Source organism: Cynoglossus semilaevis, chromosome 14, assembly GCF_000523025.1.
Source record: "Cynoglossus semilaevis isolate Cse_v1.0 chromosome 14, Cse_v1.0, whole genome shotgun sequence".
Lineage (NCBI taxonomy): Eukaryota > Metazoa > Chordata > Actinopteri > Pleuronectiformes > Cynoglossidae > Cynoglossus > Cynoglossus semilaevis.
Window position 1 is genome coordinate 27,365,131 of NC_024320.1, and position 15,746 is coordinate 27,380,876.

The following is a 15,746-nucleotide window of genomic DNA, read 5'->3' on the forward strand; positions in this document are numbered from 1 at the left end:
CTAACATTAAACTGGACTTAGTCACAGGGACGTCATAGTTTCACATCACCGCTTTTTTACCATAGATATTATAAAATTGTGAGGGTGATAATTGTTTTTTGTAAACCTGAACATAATTTTTTTTAATGTGATCCCAACAGTTGCACTCCTGATTGATTCAAACTATCAGTAAAAACTACATCTGGCGACGACGTCATCTAAAGGACTGATATGTTTCTCTAAACTCAAGGATACACTGACTTTACAGTTTTATCATGGACACAGGAGGCACGGTGATGTAACGGGTGAGTTGTTCAGTGACATATTTAACTACTGCCTTTGGTGCAGACTCTATGACTGTGTTGTGTAATCCTGCTGACAACAGAGGTTGGAGGCTTTTATTGTGTCATATCTTATTATTATGTTGAGCAACTGTACACACAGGAAGCTGTAGTATTATAGTTTTTTTCAATGACTATACCTTTTTTTATATTTAAACTTTTTCTACTACTTAAGTCTTCAGAGAAATATGGGGAGGGGAGGAGTCTCCCAGTGAACCCTGAGAAAAACCAGGCACACCGAGGGAGAACATGCAAACTCCAAATAGGAGGACTAAGAAATAAACCAGCGACTCTCTTTAAGGCAATGGTTGCCACTACTAAGAGCAGGCCATATATATATATATATATACTTTTTTTGTTAATTTAAGTTAATTTTTAAGTTAATTTAAAAAAAACAACAACAGAATGATAAATGAAAACCCACCTGCCCTCATTGACCATTGTCGGATCTCCTTGGCAGGTGAAGTTCTCAATATAGTCTCCTATTGAACAGTTGATTTTTGTCCAATCAGGCTTGCAGACATCCAGGAAGTGTGGCCTGAGCCGGCCGATGGAATACTTGGCTATGTCGGTCAGAGACTGGCTCATGGCGGCACCAAACAGAAAGGTGCCTACAGCTTTGTACACACAGGCAATGTAGCTGCCAAAAGAAGACTGGGATTTGATGCGACATAGATAAACTAAAAGGGACTCGCCAATGATCATCTGTAAAAGGGAGGAGGAAGAGATAAAAAGTTAGAAGACAAAGATCAGCTGCCATGTAAAGGAAATAAAAAACAGGAAATGTACAAGAGCAGAGCCAATACTATTTTTGTCCTTCTGTACTTAACTAAAAATGTACTTTAATACTTCAGATTTTTTAATGTAGCTAACTGGTTGCAACTCATTGTGATGTTGTCCTAAAAATGACTCATAACATTAAATTAATAAAAAACAAAAAGGGTGGTAAAAGTGCATGTGAGTAGAACCTGTGATTGACAGCTGAGCCCTCCAATACATGTTACAGACGACGTCAGCGTATCGATCACACATGGCGTCCATTCACATGCACATCTTTTTCTCGTACATTTTCATTCATGTGCAGTTGCTTCAGCAGCTGGCAGATACAACCGCTTTGCTTTGCAACCGGATAGCTACATTTCTTCCAAATGCACAGTCCAACACATCTTGTTTGTATGATTAAAGGAATGGTTTGACTCTTTGGGGTCAAAGTCAATTTGAATTTTATCTCTCATATTTTTTGAAAGTAACAGTTGACAGCTGGGAACTGAAAGTTGTTTGTAAGGTAAAAAGTTCCACTTTGAAGCCCATTGTTGTTATTTTCAGACCAAGCGATCCAAGACTTGTTTAGATTCTTAGTCTTCCATGGAATGGATGACTGAGGCCAAGTTCATGCTTGATGCCAGGTACAGGTCCAGAGCCGTGTTTCCGCCCTCTGCATTTGTTAGATGCAAAATTTGGTTTGTTTTCAGTGAGTGGCAACCAAAATTGCTAAATTATGCTTGATCTTCCTTGGTCTTATCCAAAAAGCCTTTACCTGTTGATTTCTTTAACTCTTCTCCCCAAAGGCCAAACCAAACCTTTTTAATATATTAAATTTCAAAACACTTATATAATTAAAATAATGTGTTAATCCCTATATAATCACCTTCTGAGAGAATGTATTACATAATCAGGACTACAGGAGGATGTCCGCTAAAACAAGTGTAAACTCCAATAATTAAGCTATTATAGTTTTTTAACCATAAAATTGTGCATTTAATTTGATTCAGTTGTAAATCGAACCAAACTTGCCTGCACATTTAGTCATTCATAGTAACGTTGTGTTGTGTCAAAGGAATGAGTCACAGGATCCTCGTCTTGAAAATATTAATGTTCACGTGCATGTGAATGTTTGTGTAGCAACACTGCTGACAGATAACAAACCCTGGGGGCTGAGAGTGTTTGAATGTAAAACCTGTTGTCGGGTGTTTATGACTGCTGTCTGTTCTTTAAAAAGCCCTCAGTGATAAACTTTAGCAGCAATGACGAAATGTTACTCAATGAAAATCGATGATTAAGTCAAGGCTTTCTGTTGTACTGTTTCCTACTGAGTTTGACCTTTACTTGGCAAAATGAAGGGATTATTTATTTTACCGTGTTCAGCTGATTACAGCATAACTCCAGCTTTTCTTTTGCCAGTTTCATACAAGAAAGTACTCACATGGGTAAAAAATATGCAATAAATACGCAAAAAAATAATAATTTAAACTTTACTGATCCCACACGTATGTCCCAGGTTCAAATCCCAGGCACGGCCAAACTGTACCAAATGACCCAGTGGTTGGTGACCTCTGACCCCTTTTAGCGTATGTCCCAGGTTCAAATCCCAGGCACAGCCAAACTGGACTTCTTATATGATACTATTTCAGAAACAATAGGTAAATTAATGTTAACTAAATAAAAGCCTTAACTTTAGCCTTCATGCTGTTAGGAGTTCATGCTATAATTAGTGCTTGTGATAACGTTTTATGTGTGATCGTAAATATCAATAAAGTAAGAGCAAACAATGATTATGACAAGTACCAAAGAGAAAACTGTGCAGAGAACAAACCAGATGCACTTACAGTGAGTATTGTGACAGGAATCATGACACCTCCTAACAACTGATAGGTAATGGTGTCCTCTTTATGGGGGTACTTGATTGTATCATCATTACAGAAAAAGCCCCGGCGGAAAGGCCTGTGTTGCAGATTGAGTATTGCAAATGGCAGTCCAGCTAGCAGAGAGGCAATGAGAAAAACAAAAAACAAAAAAACAGGCATAAAGAAAGTTGTGTTATAAAAGATATCACAGACCCAGGACCAAGCAGGGCAGGAGGCAGTCAGTGTGTGTTAGATGCTGTACCATTTACCTGCCACGGACACTAGAGTACAAAGATTAATGGTTAAATCTCATTGAAATGCTGGTGAAAGTGTGAATGTTAACAGAACAGAGTCAAACCCCACAGCACAGAGATGTCATTTTCCAGCATGTTATGGAAAAAGAAAGTGACCCCACAACGATTTTACCCAGAAACTGTGTTAGCTCTCACTTTAAAGGATGTGGTCAAACTTGGTGCAACAGACCCACAGGAGCCTGATGCGTCAGTGTGTGTGTGAAGAAGCAGGGGGTCTCTACGTGACTCAAAAAGACCGTGTTGCATTAGACACTTTTCTCTGCGTGTTCTCGCAGCCACAGTGACGCTCGCTCTTCCATCATCCCTCTCCCCTTCAGTAAAAACAACACACTTAAGCTCTCTGCAACTCATTTTCTGATTGTTCTTAATTTCTGCCCACCCTACCGTAAGTTCCTTTGACATAAAATGTTCAAACAGAAGTAACATCTGTGACGGTACACTGTTACAGATCAGCGTAATTAGCACTAACGATTCACAGACAGAAGAAATAAATCACGGGAAAAAAACAACAGATATAAGGAGAGCACACACTGAAACAGTGCATCAGTAAAATCAAAGCGCACACACGCCAGCGGCACTTTTTCTGCAAAATATCTCACTGGTCCAGAAGAACATTCCAGCTATTTTAAGCAACAGAAGGACGCAGCACGAAGCCTGCATGTCTGTTGTACTAATCACCAACAGCATGAAAATGAAGAGATAAACTTTTTTAAAAAAACCCTGGTCGTACTTCATGATAATATTGTTGATATTTCAACACTAAGATTCATTTGTAATGAGGGTGAGTTTGTGTCTGTTGAATTCTAAAATTTGCTGTTTTTGTAAATGCTACTGTAGACATTGTAAAAGTATAAATTAAAATCTTGATAAAAGGTATTGTGTGCGTGTGTGTATAACAGATTTATTTTCGTCAAATTAGTTTCAGATGTTTTTAAGTGGACATCCTCCTTTTGACTAAACAAAACTTATTCCAGATTAAGTGCAATTGAACAAATTACACAGCATCAAACAAATAAGCATTTATTTTTTCCTGAATAAACTCTTGAGTAAGTGCTGGCTCTCTCAGTCTGTATATTATTAATGGAACCACATGTGCAGCTGATGACAACAACCTCAGCTTTCCACGCACCGTACCTGACACTCAGACACACCTTGGAAACCTTTGTTGTTATCAGTTGCACCTGTGGTTGATTAAGTCACCTTGTGTCATGTCATGACTCCGACTTACGCAGCTAATGGGCAGAGCGAAGCCCACAGTGTACAGCACTGTGGAGGTGATGGTGCTGTTGTGGAAGGGGTAGTTAATGGTGTCATCGCTACAGAAAAAGCCCCTCTGGTAGGGGCGGACCTTACCCAGGTTAAAGGCTGCCAGTGGCAGACCCCCTGTGGACAGAGATCAGGAGGGGTTACCACAGGGAGGAGTCAGGGGTCAAGATAAACCTGGTAGAGGGAAAAAAAAACTAACACAAATCATTCTATCATTTCTAAGGCTTGTTTTGACTGACAAACTAGAGGAAGACATGGATTTTGCCATGTTATTGTTTTACCTCCATTACAAACATAACAGTACAAGTGTAAAATGGTGAGTTTAAGTCATTGGAAAATAAATATTCTATGTTTTTTCTTCACTCATCTAATTGATTTAAATCAAGTCCTTAAAACTAGCAACTTCTTAGAATAGTTTCTTAGTTTTGCCCTGAAATGGTTATCATATATTGTGTCATAAGAGAAAACTCGTATTACTGTCTGGAACTTTACTTAAAACAACTTTAAACAGTTATTTTACAAAATACTTTCAAACTGGTTTTTAGACAGGAACAAGAAATATCACTGGCTGACGTAGATGAAGTCATCAAAACTGCAGCAAGCCAAAAATTGATGAATGAGTTGTCCCTGAAAAATATCAAGGCAAGGTTCTAGGAAAAGATTGGGAAAAACCCATCTGCCTCTTTAGTTCATCCATCAGGTGGTTACCAAGGCTCTATTAGAAAATGTCCAAATAGAACCATTTCATAGGAACATGGTTTAAACTAAAATGTTGGGGTTTAACTTTTGAATCTATTACATTGAATCAACATCAATGTTGAGTTGAGGACACAAAAAATATACATCAATAACCATTTGGAACTGTTGGGAAATTACGAGAGGGGCTCTGTAATGGTTTAGGGGTAGATTTTAGCCATTGGTGTAGAATACCTGGTCAATAATAAAGTGGCATCTGAACTTGAACTTTACTAGAGTCTGTGAGTATATTATGAGTGTGTTTTTTTCTGTTGTTAAGGGAGACTTTGCCACATGTCTGTCCTTATTTTAACATGTTGACATCCACATGGACTGTTCCATATCACAGCGTGTAGAACACAACAAAACACTTAACAATGACACCATGGAAAATGACACCATGGAAAAAAGTTATCTATAATTATTTATTGACTTAAAGAAGCTGTGGAAACATTTTAACACTAGTGATAAAAGACTTGGAAACATTTTAACACTAGTGATAAAAAACTATCAGATCAGGATTATCATGTTGTAGTTTTAACAGTCCAAAGTCTGGCAGTGGAACACTGATGTCAACGCTTGGAAAATGACACAGTCATTTCAGGCAGAAAGTCTGTACCATAAAGTTAGGTACAAAGCAGGTCCAACAAGGACACCGTAGACTCCTGTACCTATAGAGACACACTTTGGCCACTTACTCCCATCTCAGTTCACTCTGGTATTTTCGTTGGGCCACTTGTGCAGCCGTTCACACCCTCAGCTGTGCCACCCTGAGCTGAGTGGCGACAGCAGCTGGACTTGGCCTAATACAGGCAGCTGCAATTATTTTATTTATGACCATCGTACTTGAGCACACCTTATTTTAGCAAAGACAACAACAGACGAAAGTGTATTTTCACAAACATTACCTTTTGTCAAATATCAGACAATAATAAAGTCCATAATTTGTACAACTGCAAATTATGGACTTCGGAGAACACCATTTTTAAGCTTCTGGCTGTATTATCATAGAGCCATGTGCAATCGGTCTAGAAGCTCTCACAGATGGTGACAATTTAACTGTGAGCATGTGTGTGTCAATAGAAAAATGAACTTCTTCTTTTTCTTCAGCCCTCCAAACTCTACAGTGACATTTTAACATCCACCCCGCCTCCTCATGTGAAACCCTGGGAGTTTATGACCAGGTCAATGTTTCTCCTGTGGTCCATGTAAATAAAGAAAACTGCTTTGCATCTATAATTTGACATTCACTGTGCAAGGTGTATTCACTAATTCATAGCTTTTCACACTGAATTTTAGTTTGAAGTTGTTAAATTTGGTCCAGTGTGCAACTTGCACAAGCTAAATGGTAAAAACAGGTATTACTTGTTTCTTTACATCACAAAGAGGGATGTTGATGGGGAAATTGTGCAAAGGGAGACATTTGAAAACAATGTTTTCAACCCTGGGTACAAGTTCGTACCTACTCGTGTGTGTACAAAGAAAGCCAACTTTGATTTCTACCATAAGTCTCTTAGTCATGGTGAAAATCGATTATCCATAATCAGATTCAAGCCTCACAGACAACAATGAAGCTGGAACAGCAAAACAGAACCAGGACCGCCCTGTAGGCGCCACAGCCAATCCAGTAATTCAATATGAGAGAATTTAAAAGGGGCTGAGGAAAATGACTAACAATTTAGGGCTGAGGAGTCAGGCTTTTTTAAGATTAGCTGTGTCATTTGACATCGTTTTAGGAAAAGTGCGGTTAGTTTTGGTCAGGTAAACAAGATTAAAAGTATTCAACTGTAGTATAAATCTTTCCTTATTTGGTCATTAAAAAAAAAACCAAAACAACACCAACTGTCCACATGTTGAAATTTCAGCATTATAGGAAGTTTTTACTTTTTTAAACAGACTTAGATTTTTGATTAAGTAAACATTTCAAGGAAGCTAAAATGTAGAAGACACTTAACACAGCTTATCTCGGGGCGACAGACTGCAACCATTTCTGATACCTTTTACAGTTAAAGCCAAACTTCATCACAGGAGTAATAGAGTTCTCTGACACTGTAGACAGTGGTGGGAATTTTTACAATTACCATTTCAATTGTGTTGCCAAACCTTTAAGGTTTGGAGCACTAGTGGTAGTCAAGAACACCTGCAAGTGTTGCCTACATTAGTCAAAGGTTGTCTTTGACTAATGTCTTAAAAACAGAAACCAAACTTAGGCCTGTAAATAAATACAAATAAGGACAGTATTTTAATTCCCTACATTAAAATACACCTGATCGAGCCTCAGTCCTCCACAGACCTTCACTGCTCTGGTCACATAGTCACGAGATGTTCTATACATAGAACAAGATTTTTGTCTTAAAAGGAGGAATTTATTTCACATATGTTCTACCATAAAAATGTAATAAAAATTGAACTTTCATGAAATATGTAATGTCCAATACAATCATCGTACCATGTAGCTTGAGCTGATATTGGCCAATAATCTGAACAGTTATACAAATAATGGTTATACTAAAATTCACAGGGTACATCTGTCCAGTCATAATTTATTGTTAGTCATAATGGCAGTACTTGAAGAGCCAAGTACTGTATTTTAGAATGCAGATATTAGTTACATCCATTGAGTTTATTAGAAATGGTTACCCTCCAGCTACCTCCATTTAATGGTATGGTTGCAGAATGAGGCCCCTGGATAAAGCTAGGAGTGCTACACTAATTCTGAAGGTAACTTAGTTTCTATATATGTTTATGTAAATGAAAATGGGCTGCATTTGCTTGGTCATTAACTAGTGTCATCACTTCTCAGCCTTTTGGCTGAGATCAAGTGTAGTCATTAACTAGTCTCTATTAGTTTTTCTTTTGAGATGTGGCCAATGGTGTCCCATTATAACTATCATACCGTCTTTAGGAGCATCAACTAGTCATTTGGCTCTGTAGTGCCTTAGTGCCACCGACCTTTATCAGTCAAGTGGCAGGAATGACTAGACTCATTATACAATTTTAATCTGTAAACCGTACATCGAATCGTGGTTTTCTGTGAGAGTGCAAAATCATTAGCATACAATGGAAACAAAGAACAAGGGTTTCGCGCTGGCACTAGAAAACCTATCAATACAAATACCAATCCCACCACATCGGATGCACCGGATTCTTATCAATATTTTTTATTTTCTCATATCGTACACTGACTAATATGAAGTATTTTCAATAAAATAAACGTACTTCATGCACCGGTGCAGGGGGAAGTGAACATGCGAGTGAATTAAATATCAAATCGGATTATGACAAATACAACAGCAACAACAACACAACAGGGCCAGGGACACACTGACCAGCAACGGAGACATGTGAGAGTAGATACGTACCTAGGATGAGACAGGCGATGTCGAGCAGGACAAACGGGAGTCCTTTGGTCTCAAACATGTTTTCTCTTGTCTATCTCCGAGTCGAGTCCCAAGCTCGTGGTGGGTGCGTCCTCTCCTGTAATAAACACCGGTGGTGGGGGTGGAGGAGTGGAGAACAGGGGCTGCTCCTCCTCGGCGCGTTGCTTGCAGTTGTTTGCCACCAAGCGGCTCAGACAAGAGGGGGAAAAAAAGAAAAAGGAGCAACACCGACTGCCAATGTAAAATGTCGGCGACAACACTAAACAGACCGCCAGGGATAGGCCTTCATTACTGTCACTGCTGCCGCGGAGAGACACATATCAAACACATTAGTAGGGTTAAGTACTGCAGCTCGTTCGGTGACTAAACATAGCCGCCATGACAGTGAAACAAGCTCTTATGTTATAATATATATAAATCAGAGGCAGAAACTTCAACCGTCAGCGACCGCCAGCACCTGTGTTCAGGCTGGTTGACATTTGTAGCCGGTGAAACACGAGCTTTTCCGTTCCGAAAGCTTCCGACAACTGCCGATGCTAGTGGTCCGATGTTGCCTTCATGGACTGACAAAAACCTCGGAATGAAATAAAATTTAAGTTACTCGACCATTACAGGCACGTTTACCTTTTAAATATTTTAAACCGCCGTTAAACCCAGTTTAGAATCGAAATTTTAAGTGATCTGGAACAAAGCACCATATTTGAGAGATCATTTTATTACAGTGAACGGGTTTAGAGCATATGTAACAAAATCAGTCATAAGGTACAATTTAGCCTTTTAAATGTGTACAGTACTGTTTACTATCTAAGTGATAATATTTTATTAACTCAGTTTTACTTGTATGCAATAACAATAACACTAGTTCTTTGGTTTTAAAAGGAGGATTTTTAGCTTGGGCTGATATTGGCTAATCATCGTAACAGCTATAAGAATAATACAATATTATATTGGTATAAAAATCGTTTGCTCCACAGGGTACATCTGTCCAGGCATACTTCATTGTTAGTCATAGTGGTAGTACTTGAAGAGCCAAGTATTTTGGAAGGCAGAAAGCATTGTGAAAAGTTGGACAACCCCTAATTCTAAGTCATTGTCTACAATGGTAATTTGTTCCAGGATTGACATTCTGTGAATCGTTTCTTTTTCTGTATCCACTGTAGTATCATTATTTATTGCAGGTGACAAAGGACTTGGGGATCACTGACTCCATCTAGTGCTCAGGATACTAAACTACCGAGTCCTTATATGAGTGACCAAAACACAACCGAATCCAATTCATATGCAATTGCTATGATTTTTTAAAAAGAAAATTAATCATAAATTTATTTTTTCGTTTTTTAAGGTAATTCCAAATGTTTCAATACATATGTTATAATTTAGAAAGTCTCCAAGTTTAATCCGTTAAACATACACATTTTATCAGAACCCCGATTTTTTTACATTTATCTTGAAACATTTTGACTTTTTGCAATTTAGCTTTTCTGTTTGTACCACTAAATATTTCGAAACAACAACTGATTTGTCTTTTAACGGAGTTAAACATCTTCTTTACATTTCCAACTTCAATTTCATGGTCTTAAGAGTTATAATAAAGAAGGAATTTTCATCAAAGACAGTTTCGCATTTTTCATGTGACCTGAACTTTGAACCCTGTCAGTCACACAGAGATGTTAAAATGCCATAAACAGTACCGTGCAAAAGAGTATGACACTCACACAGGAATTTCTTTTTTAAACTCATTTAAAAATGAAATATTACAAGTTAGTAATTGAGTCCTGTAGTGATTTGCCTGTAAAATTGAGCCATTTTTCAGAAGTAATTTGCTCGTAAAGAGGGATTACTGAATGAGTTTTAGGCAATCGCTGAAGAAGTCAGAAAAAAAAGAAAAGTAAAACCAACCACAATCCTCATGGATATAATTTGGCTCTCACTTTTTAATCCAGGGCTCCGGGGCTGACAATATCATACACTGTCTATTTCCACTGTGTATCTATAGAAATACATTTTTTAAAAATGTACTCATCCTGTCTTTAATAGTCTCCTAACAATGCACAACCATTTGAGTTTTTATTTTTAATAGTCTCCTAACAATGCACAACCTTTTGAGTTTTTATTCAATTTTTTAGACAATTGACCATCTTCTGTGTAAATAACATTTGTACGTGTACTTTTAAAACACATCTTAAAACACACTGTTTACATCATCCGTGTTTTCATCAACTTATTTACACGGATAAAACCCATACCTAAAGAAAGGTAAAGGAAGCGTAAACACATAATATACAGTAACAAGGAATGTTTCAGTCAAACAGTTTGAGATCATTGTTCTAGAAATGCCTCCTTTCAGGTCTTTGGTCAATCCCACCACAGGTTGAGTTGAGTTGAGTCCAAAAGTGTTAATTAAGAAATAAAAATAATAAATGTGTGTTATTTTATACAAATAATAACATGTTACGATTACGACAAATTAAAGCCAAATTAAGTTATAAAATAAAAGGAATCTGTTTCTGTGACCATCGTGTGTCACATTCTTCGCCATTATTGCACAAAAAATAGAATTCAACGTAAAATTAAGATAATTATTCGACTTTGTTTCAAGTCGTCGTCAGCGTCGGTGAGCAGAGTACTTCACTGTCACTCGGTCATCTCATTATTGACCTTTCTGTCCCTGTATTCATCGTAAACATTCTGTGTTGAGAGCTCTTAAACATTTGTCATTTTCAAAAGGAGCTGGAGAAACATTCGTTAAAAAATACAACCGAGAGATTGTTATATTTTTGTTTTTAAAATCGACATCAACTCTCGTTTAATTTCAGAGATTACTGGCGCATTTAAAGAATACTGCATTTCAAATCAACCCTCAGAATGGCGATTTAAAAAAAAATACTAGATATAAATACTAAAACGATATTCAATAATTTATATGAAAAGTTTTACAAGTCTATAAACATCCTTCATCGTTCGTACGCCTACGCGTTTCCGTATTCATTCCACTAGGTGGCTCTATTTCCCTTTACACGAAAATCTGACGTTTGCGTTGTTTTCACAACATCCTGTAGAGACAAGGCACGTGGTCCAGAGAGATTTACAGCTGAACATGAAATAAAGGGGATGAAAATGAGCGTTAGATTTTCTAAATCTACTCATGTTTACAGCATATCTCCTGGATAACTGTCGTCACATGTCAGCTTCAGGGCAGAGGTCACATGCTCTGAAACGTTAATAAATCACATACTGTTTTTAAATCACTTAATTCACTGAAAATGAAGCACAAGTACTGACGATACCTTTTATATCAACACACAATATATGATGTTTTCATACATCACATCCTGTGATGTTTGTAGGACCCATGTACTACCTTGAGTTGAAAGATACAATAAAATAAATAAGTCCATCTTGATTTTGTTGTTGTCTTAAAAAAAGGGACTTTGGAGGGTAAATGTATTGACAGCCTCTTGGTGTGCTCAGAATAACATTACAAATGTTATGTAACATGCAGTGGTTTCTTACAAGACCACTGTGTGCACTGTCAAACTGACATGGTCTGTCCCGCTCCCTGGGGAAATGCCCTGTCTGTTTAGGGACCGTCTTCCAGTTACTTCAGCCCTGATCAGTTTCTTCGCTTTCTGTCCATGTTTTGGTTCTGACTCAATCTATAAACTCATCTGTTCTGTGTATGAGACACCTATGAAGAATGTATTTTGGATTTAGTCATATCATTAGTTTTATTAAACTCATCTGTTCTGTGTATGAGACAGTTTTGCTGCCATTAGGTCCTAACACCTATGAAGAATTTATTTTGGATTTAGTCATAGTTTTAACGTTTTCTTCAGTTGATTGTCCTAAATATCACTGAACAGTTTGTTTAAGGATAACTGGAACCCACTGACCATCCTGACCGCCACATCACAGTGTCTGAAAAAATTAATGAAAGAATAAAAGTAAGATGAAAACAGACATCAGATAATTCTTTCTTTTTTTACATCTTTGTCAGGAAGTAAACATTGAACTAGTCCTTTAAAGCCTAAAGCAGTTGGAATTAGTTGCATTGGTACCTTCTGATTGCAGTCACTGCACTGATGAAAAGAAATCCCTGTTAAGTCTTCATGTCTTTTTGGGATTTGTGTTGTGCTGCTGCTTCTGTTTACGGAGGTGAGCCTCGATCTCGTGTCTGAAGAACAGCATTCCCAGCTGACCGTGCGAGGCCTCGTTCATGGCCTTGGACTGCATGCACATGCGGTACTGATCAGGAGGGAGTTCGTCAGCACAGTGTTTCTCATGCCAGAGATGAAACAGGCCTCGCGAGGGTGCTCGAACCACCAGGAGGTTACTGTGAAGATACTTCCTGTAGAGGTGGACGTCCTCGCCCCCCCAGCCTTTAATGTCGATGTCGAAGCCTCCTACACCACAACACAACACATGTATAACATGACAACCTCTGTTGGTTATTTGGTTGTTGGAAATCAGTGAAATCTGGTCTAAATTTGACTAATATTTAAAGTAAATATTTTTGAATACTCATATTTATTTATGGAGCAACCTCTAGTGTTAATTTAATTATTATATTCTAGGTTACTGTTAGCACTGTTAGCTATTTTAAATGTTATACGGAACTGTTTGTGGGCCAAAATTAATTATTTTATTTAGCTCAAATGATTGATTATCTTTTGGCTAAATATAATTTTGGACTCCATATCTGGCCCAGCCTAGCTATTCTTTGACTTTTTTTGCTATAATATTTTACTAGCACTAGTTATTTCTTGGCTAGCTTTCCTGTTACGTAAAGCAGTGTTTCCTAAACGTTTTTTTTTCTGGGGACCCATATTTTAAAAGTCACAAACCTTTGTGACCCAAGTCAAAAGACATTATTTGTAAACTCCGGGGAAACATGATGCGAGACGACCCAAAAAAAAAAAAAAAAAAAAAAATCTCTTGTGACCCACCTGAGGGTCACGACCCAGTCTTTGGGAAACAATGACATTTTTTTTTCAAACCAATCTTAAACTACAGCACACAAACCACCAGTATCACTAGCACTTTCCCTATTGGTTGAATACATTTTTTTTTAAAGCTGCACAGGTAAAATGGTGAAGCCACTGCACATAGAATATAAAAAACCCCAGTGTAGCTCCAACCTGGAGCTCTCAAAACGTGGTGTGGGAATTACTGGGAAATTACAGAGACTGGAGTGGGCTGAAGAAAACCCAGTGAAGTGATTATAAATGTGCAAATGAATGTGTGCGTGGTTTGGAATATAAAACTGCAAGTATGTACTTTACTGTAAATTACAACTTATTCCCGTTTTCGATAAAACAGTTAACGTGTATTTCTTTATCTGACATTTTGCTTCATACAAAATGCCCAGAGTGAAATATTTACATTTAAATTGCACAAAAGCTCCTACACACAGTAATGAAGTAGTTTAAATACAGTGTTGTCAGATGCCACTGATTTAGACTCTTCAGTATCACACACACAGTAACCGGCAGACCTTTGTTAAAGGCTAAACGTGTGTGTCTTGGAGAAACACTGAGGATTAGATCAGAATGTGATCCTCTTCACTTTTCTCTCCACACGTCTTTGTTGTTACAGGAAGACACTGCTGGGGTGTGTGGGGTCGACCAGACGTGTTCAAAACTGTGTCTTTGCATGTCTGAACCATCATGGCTGTTTTTGTTTTTTTCCTGCCGTAGGCACGCTCGTATTTATTACATTTTTTTTTTTTTTTTTAGCAAACGCTGCAGGGCCAAACAGAGAGAAGACAGGAAGAATCCTGAAGAGTGGAAGAGTGTGATGAATTTTTCATTTGTTTTGGTGTATTCACCGTGCTAATTATATCTTCCAGTATAATTTCCATTTAAACAGTCACAGCTTTACACGTCTGTTCTATTTAAGGGATAAAAAAATACAACAAATTTACAGAATATATACATAATAAATAACTTATTTAATCAACACGCTGGCCAAATGATAAATTAAATTAAATTAATGGTGTCAATGAATTAATTGACTAAAAATTACACAAATTTATTCCTGCCACCTTTTTTTCAAGCCTGTGCCATCGTCTTAGATTTCAGTCCCATGTTTCACCCTATAAAAAATTCTAGACTGGGATGTAATCATAACTAAACTGTCAGTGATTTTAAGTTAATGAAAAAAAATCTAATTAAACCGAATACGAAATGGATGCCTGGAGAAAACTGTGCGGCGCGGTATAGGCAATAAAAGCAAGTGCAGAGAACTGACTTTATGTAAATGTGATTGTTGAGAGCCAGTGTTCCTTACCTAATAAACACACAGAGAGACACATGGAACTGTAATATATGCTAATATGCTGCTGCTGCTGCTGCTGCGGAGAGCTTTTCCTGCTGTATAATGTCATAAGATCCCATGCAAGTTAGCAAAACAATGAAAAACTGAACCATTTGCATTTCAATAATGTTTTTTCGGATGGACCAACATAGCAACAACTGTTTCAATCCCTTGTTACGCAACACCTCTGCAAGGATAATCAGGCCCCGGGAGGAGCTACTTATGAATTCCTGCATTTCTAAGTAGGACGTAATGTTCAGTATAACTGCACTACAGTGTGTGTGTGTGTGTGTTTGTGTGTGTTGCTGTTCTAACATTTACCTATGTTAATGAAGTCAGACCTGTACTGGCAGGTCATCCCGAAACCAAAGTCCCTCCAGAAGCCTGTGTCTTTCTTGATCACCTGTAGGAAAGTATACCAAAAAAAAATGTAAAAGAAAAAATATCGCCAGAATATATGATGATGAATAGTTTCCCTTAGGGAGAAAATATGAGCGCAAAAATAATATGATTTCATTTGGCCCACACAGGCAGTGGAATGATGGGCTACATGCCAGATTTCAATCAAAGTCAATCGTGAAAACAAATGTCCTGAGGTGTGGACCAGGTTAGGTGACATCCAAACTACACATCAAAGACGACACTGAACGCTTTCCAGAGAAAAGCCCTGTTAATATTTTAGGATCATGTACATTTGTCTGGCCCAGATAAAAGACAGAAGTACAGAGGGTCCTCGGTTTATGACGTCCTCAACTTACAGAGTTCCGTGGTTACGTCACCATCTCTCATAAA

At 37.8% G+C, this 15,746-nt stretch overlaps 2 protein-coding genes and 1 non-coding gene across 4 annotated transcripts in view; 1 reads left to right on the forward strand and 2 right to left on the reverse strand.

The window, feature by feature from the left end:
* Positions 1-9,209, reverse strand: part of LOC103390415 (phospholipid phosphatase 1) — a 16,447-nt gene extending 7,238 nt beyond the window's left edge. The window contains exons 1-3 of one of the 2 annotated variants that reach the window (XM_008326260.3): positions 8,622-9,209; positions 2,927-3,078; positions 745-1,025 (exon numbers count right to left, since the gene is read on the reverse strand). In XM_008326260.3, the coding sequence (XP_008324482.1) occupies positions 745-1,025; positions 2,927-3,078; positions 8,622-8,679 (491 nt within the window). In that variant the 5' untranslated portion in view covers positions 8,680-9,209. Of the gene's footprint in view, positions 1-744; positions 1,026-2,926; positions 3,079-4,486; positions 4,642-8,621 lie in introns of both variants that reach the window. The other variant, XM_008326259.3, reaches the window with a different exon arrangement.
* Positions 8,051-8,248, forward strand: LOC112488115 (U2 spliceosomal RNA). Its single transcript, XR_003051857.1, has one exon. It is a non-coding gene; the product is annotated as a U2 spliceosomal RNA (small nuclear RNA).
* Positions 9,210-12,444: 3,235 nt separating the features above from the next.
* The window catches only part of csgalnact1a (chondroitin sulfate N-acetylgalactosaminyltransferase 1a), a 39,407-nt gene continuing 36,105 nt past the window's right edge, over positions 12,445-15,746 (reverse strand). Inside the window, exons 8-10 of the mRNA XM_008326258.3 lie at positions 15,276-15,357; positions 12,698-13,042; positions 12,445-12,557 (exon numbers count right to left, since the gene is read on the reverse strand). Of these exons, the coding sequence (XP_008324480.1) occupies positions 12,747-13,042; positions 15,276-15,357 (378 nt within the window). The 3' untranslated portion in view covers positions 12,445-12,557; positions 12,698-12,746. The remainder of the gene's footprint in view (positions 12,558-12,697; positions 13,043-15,275; positions 15,358-15,746) is intronic.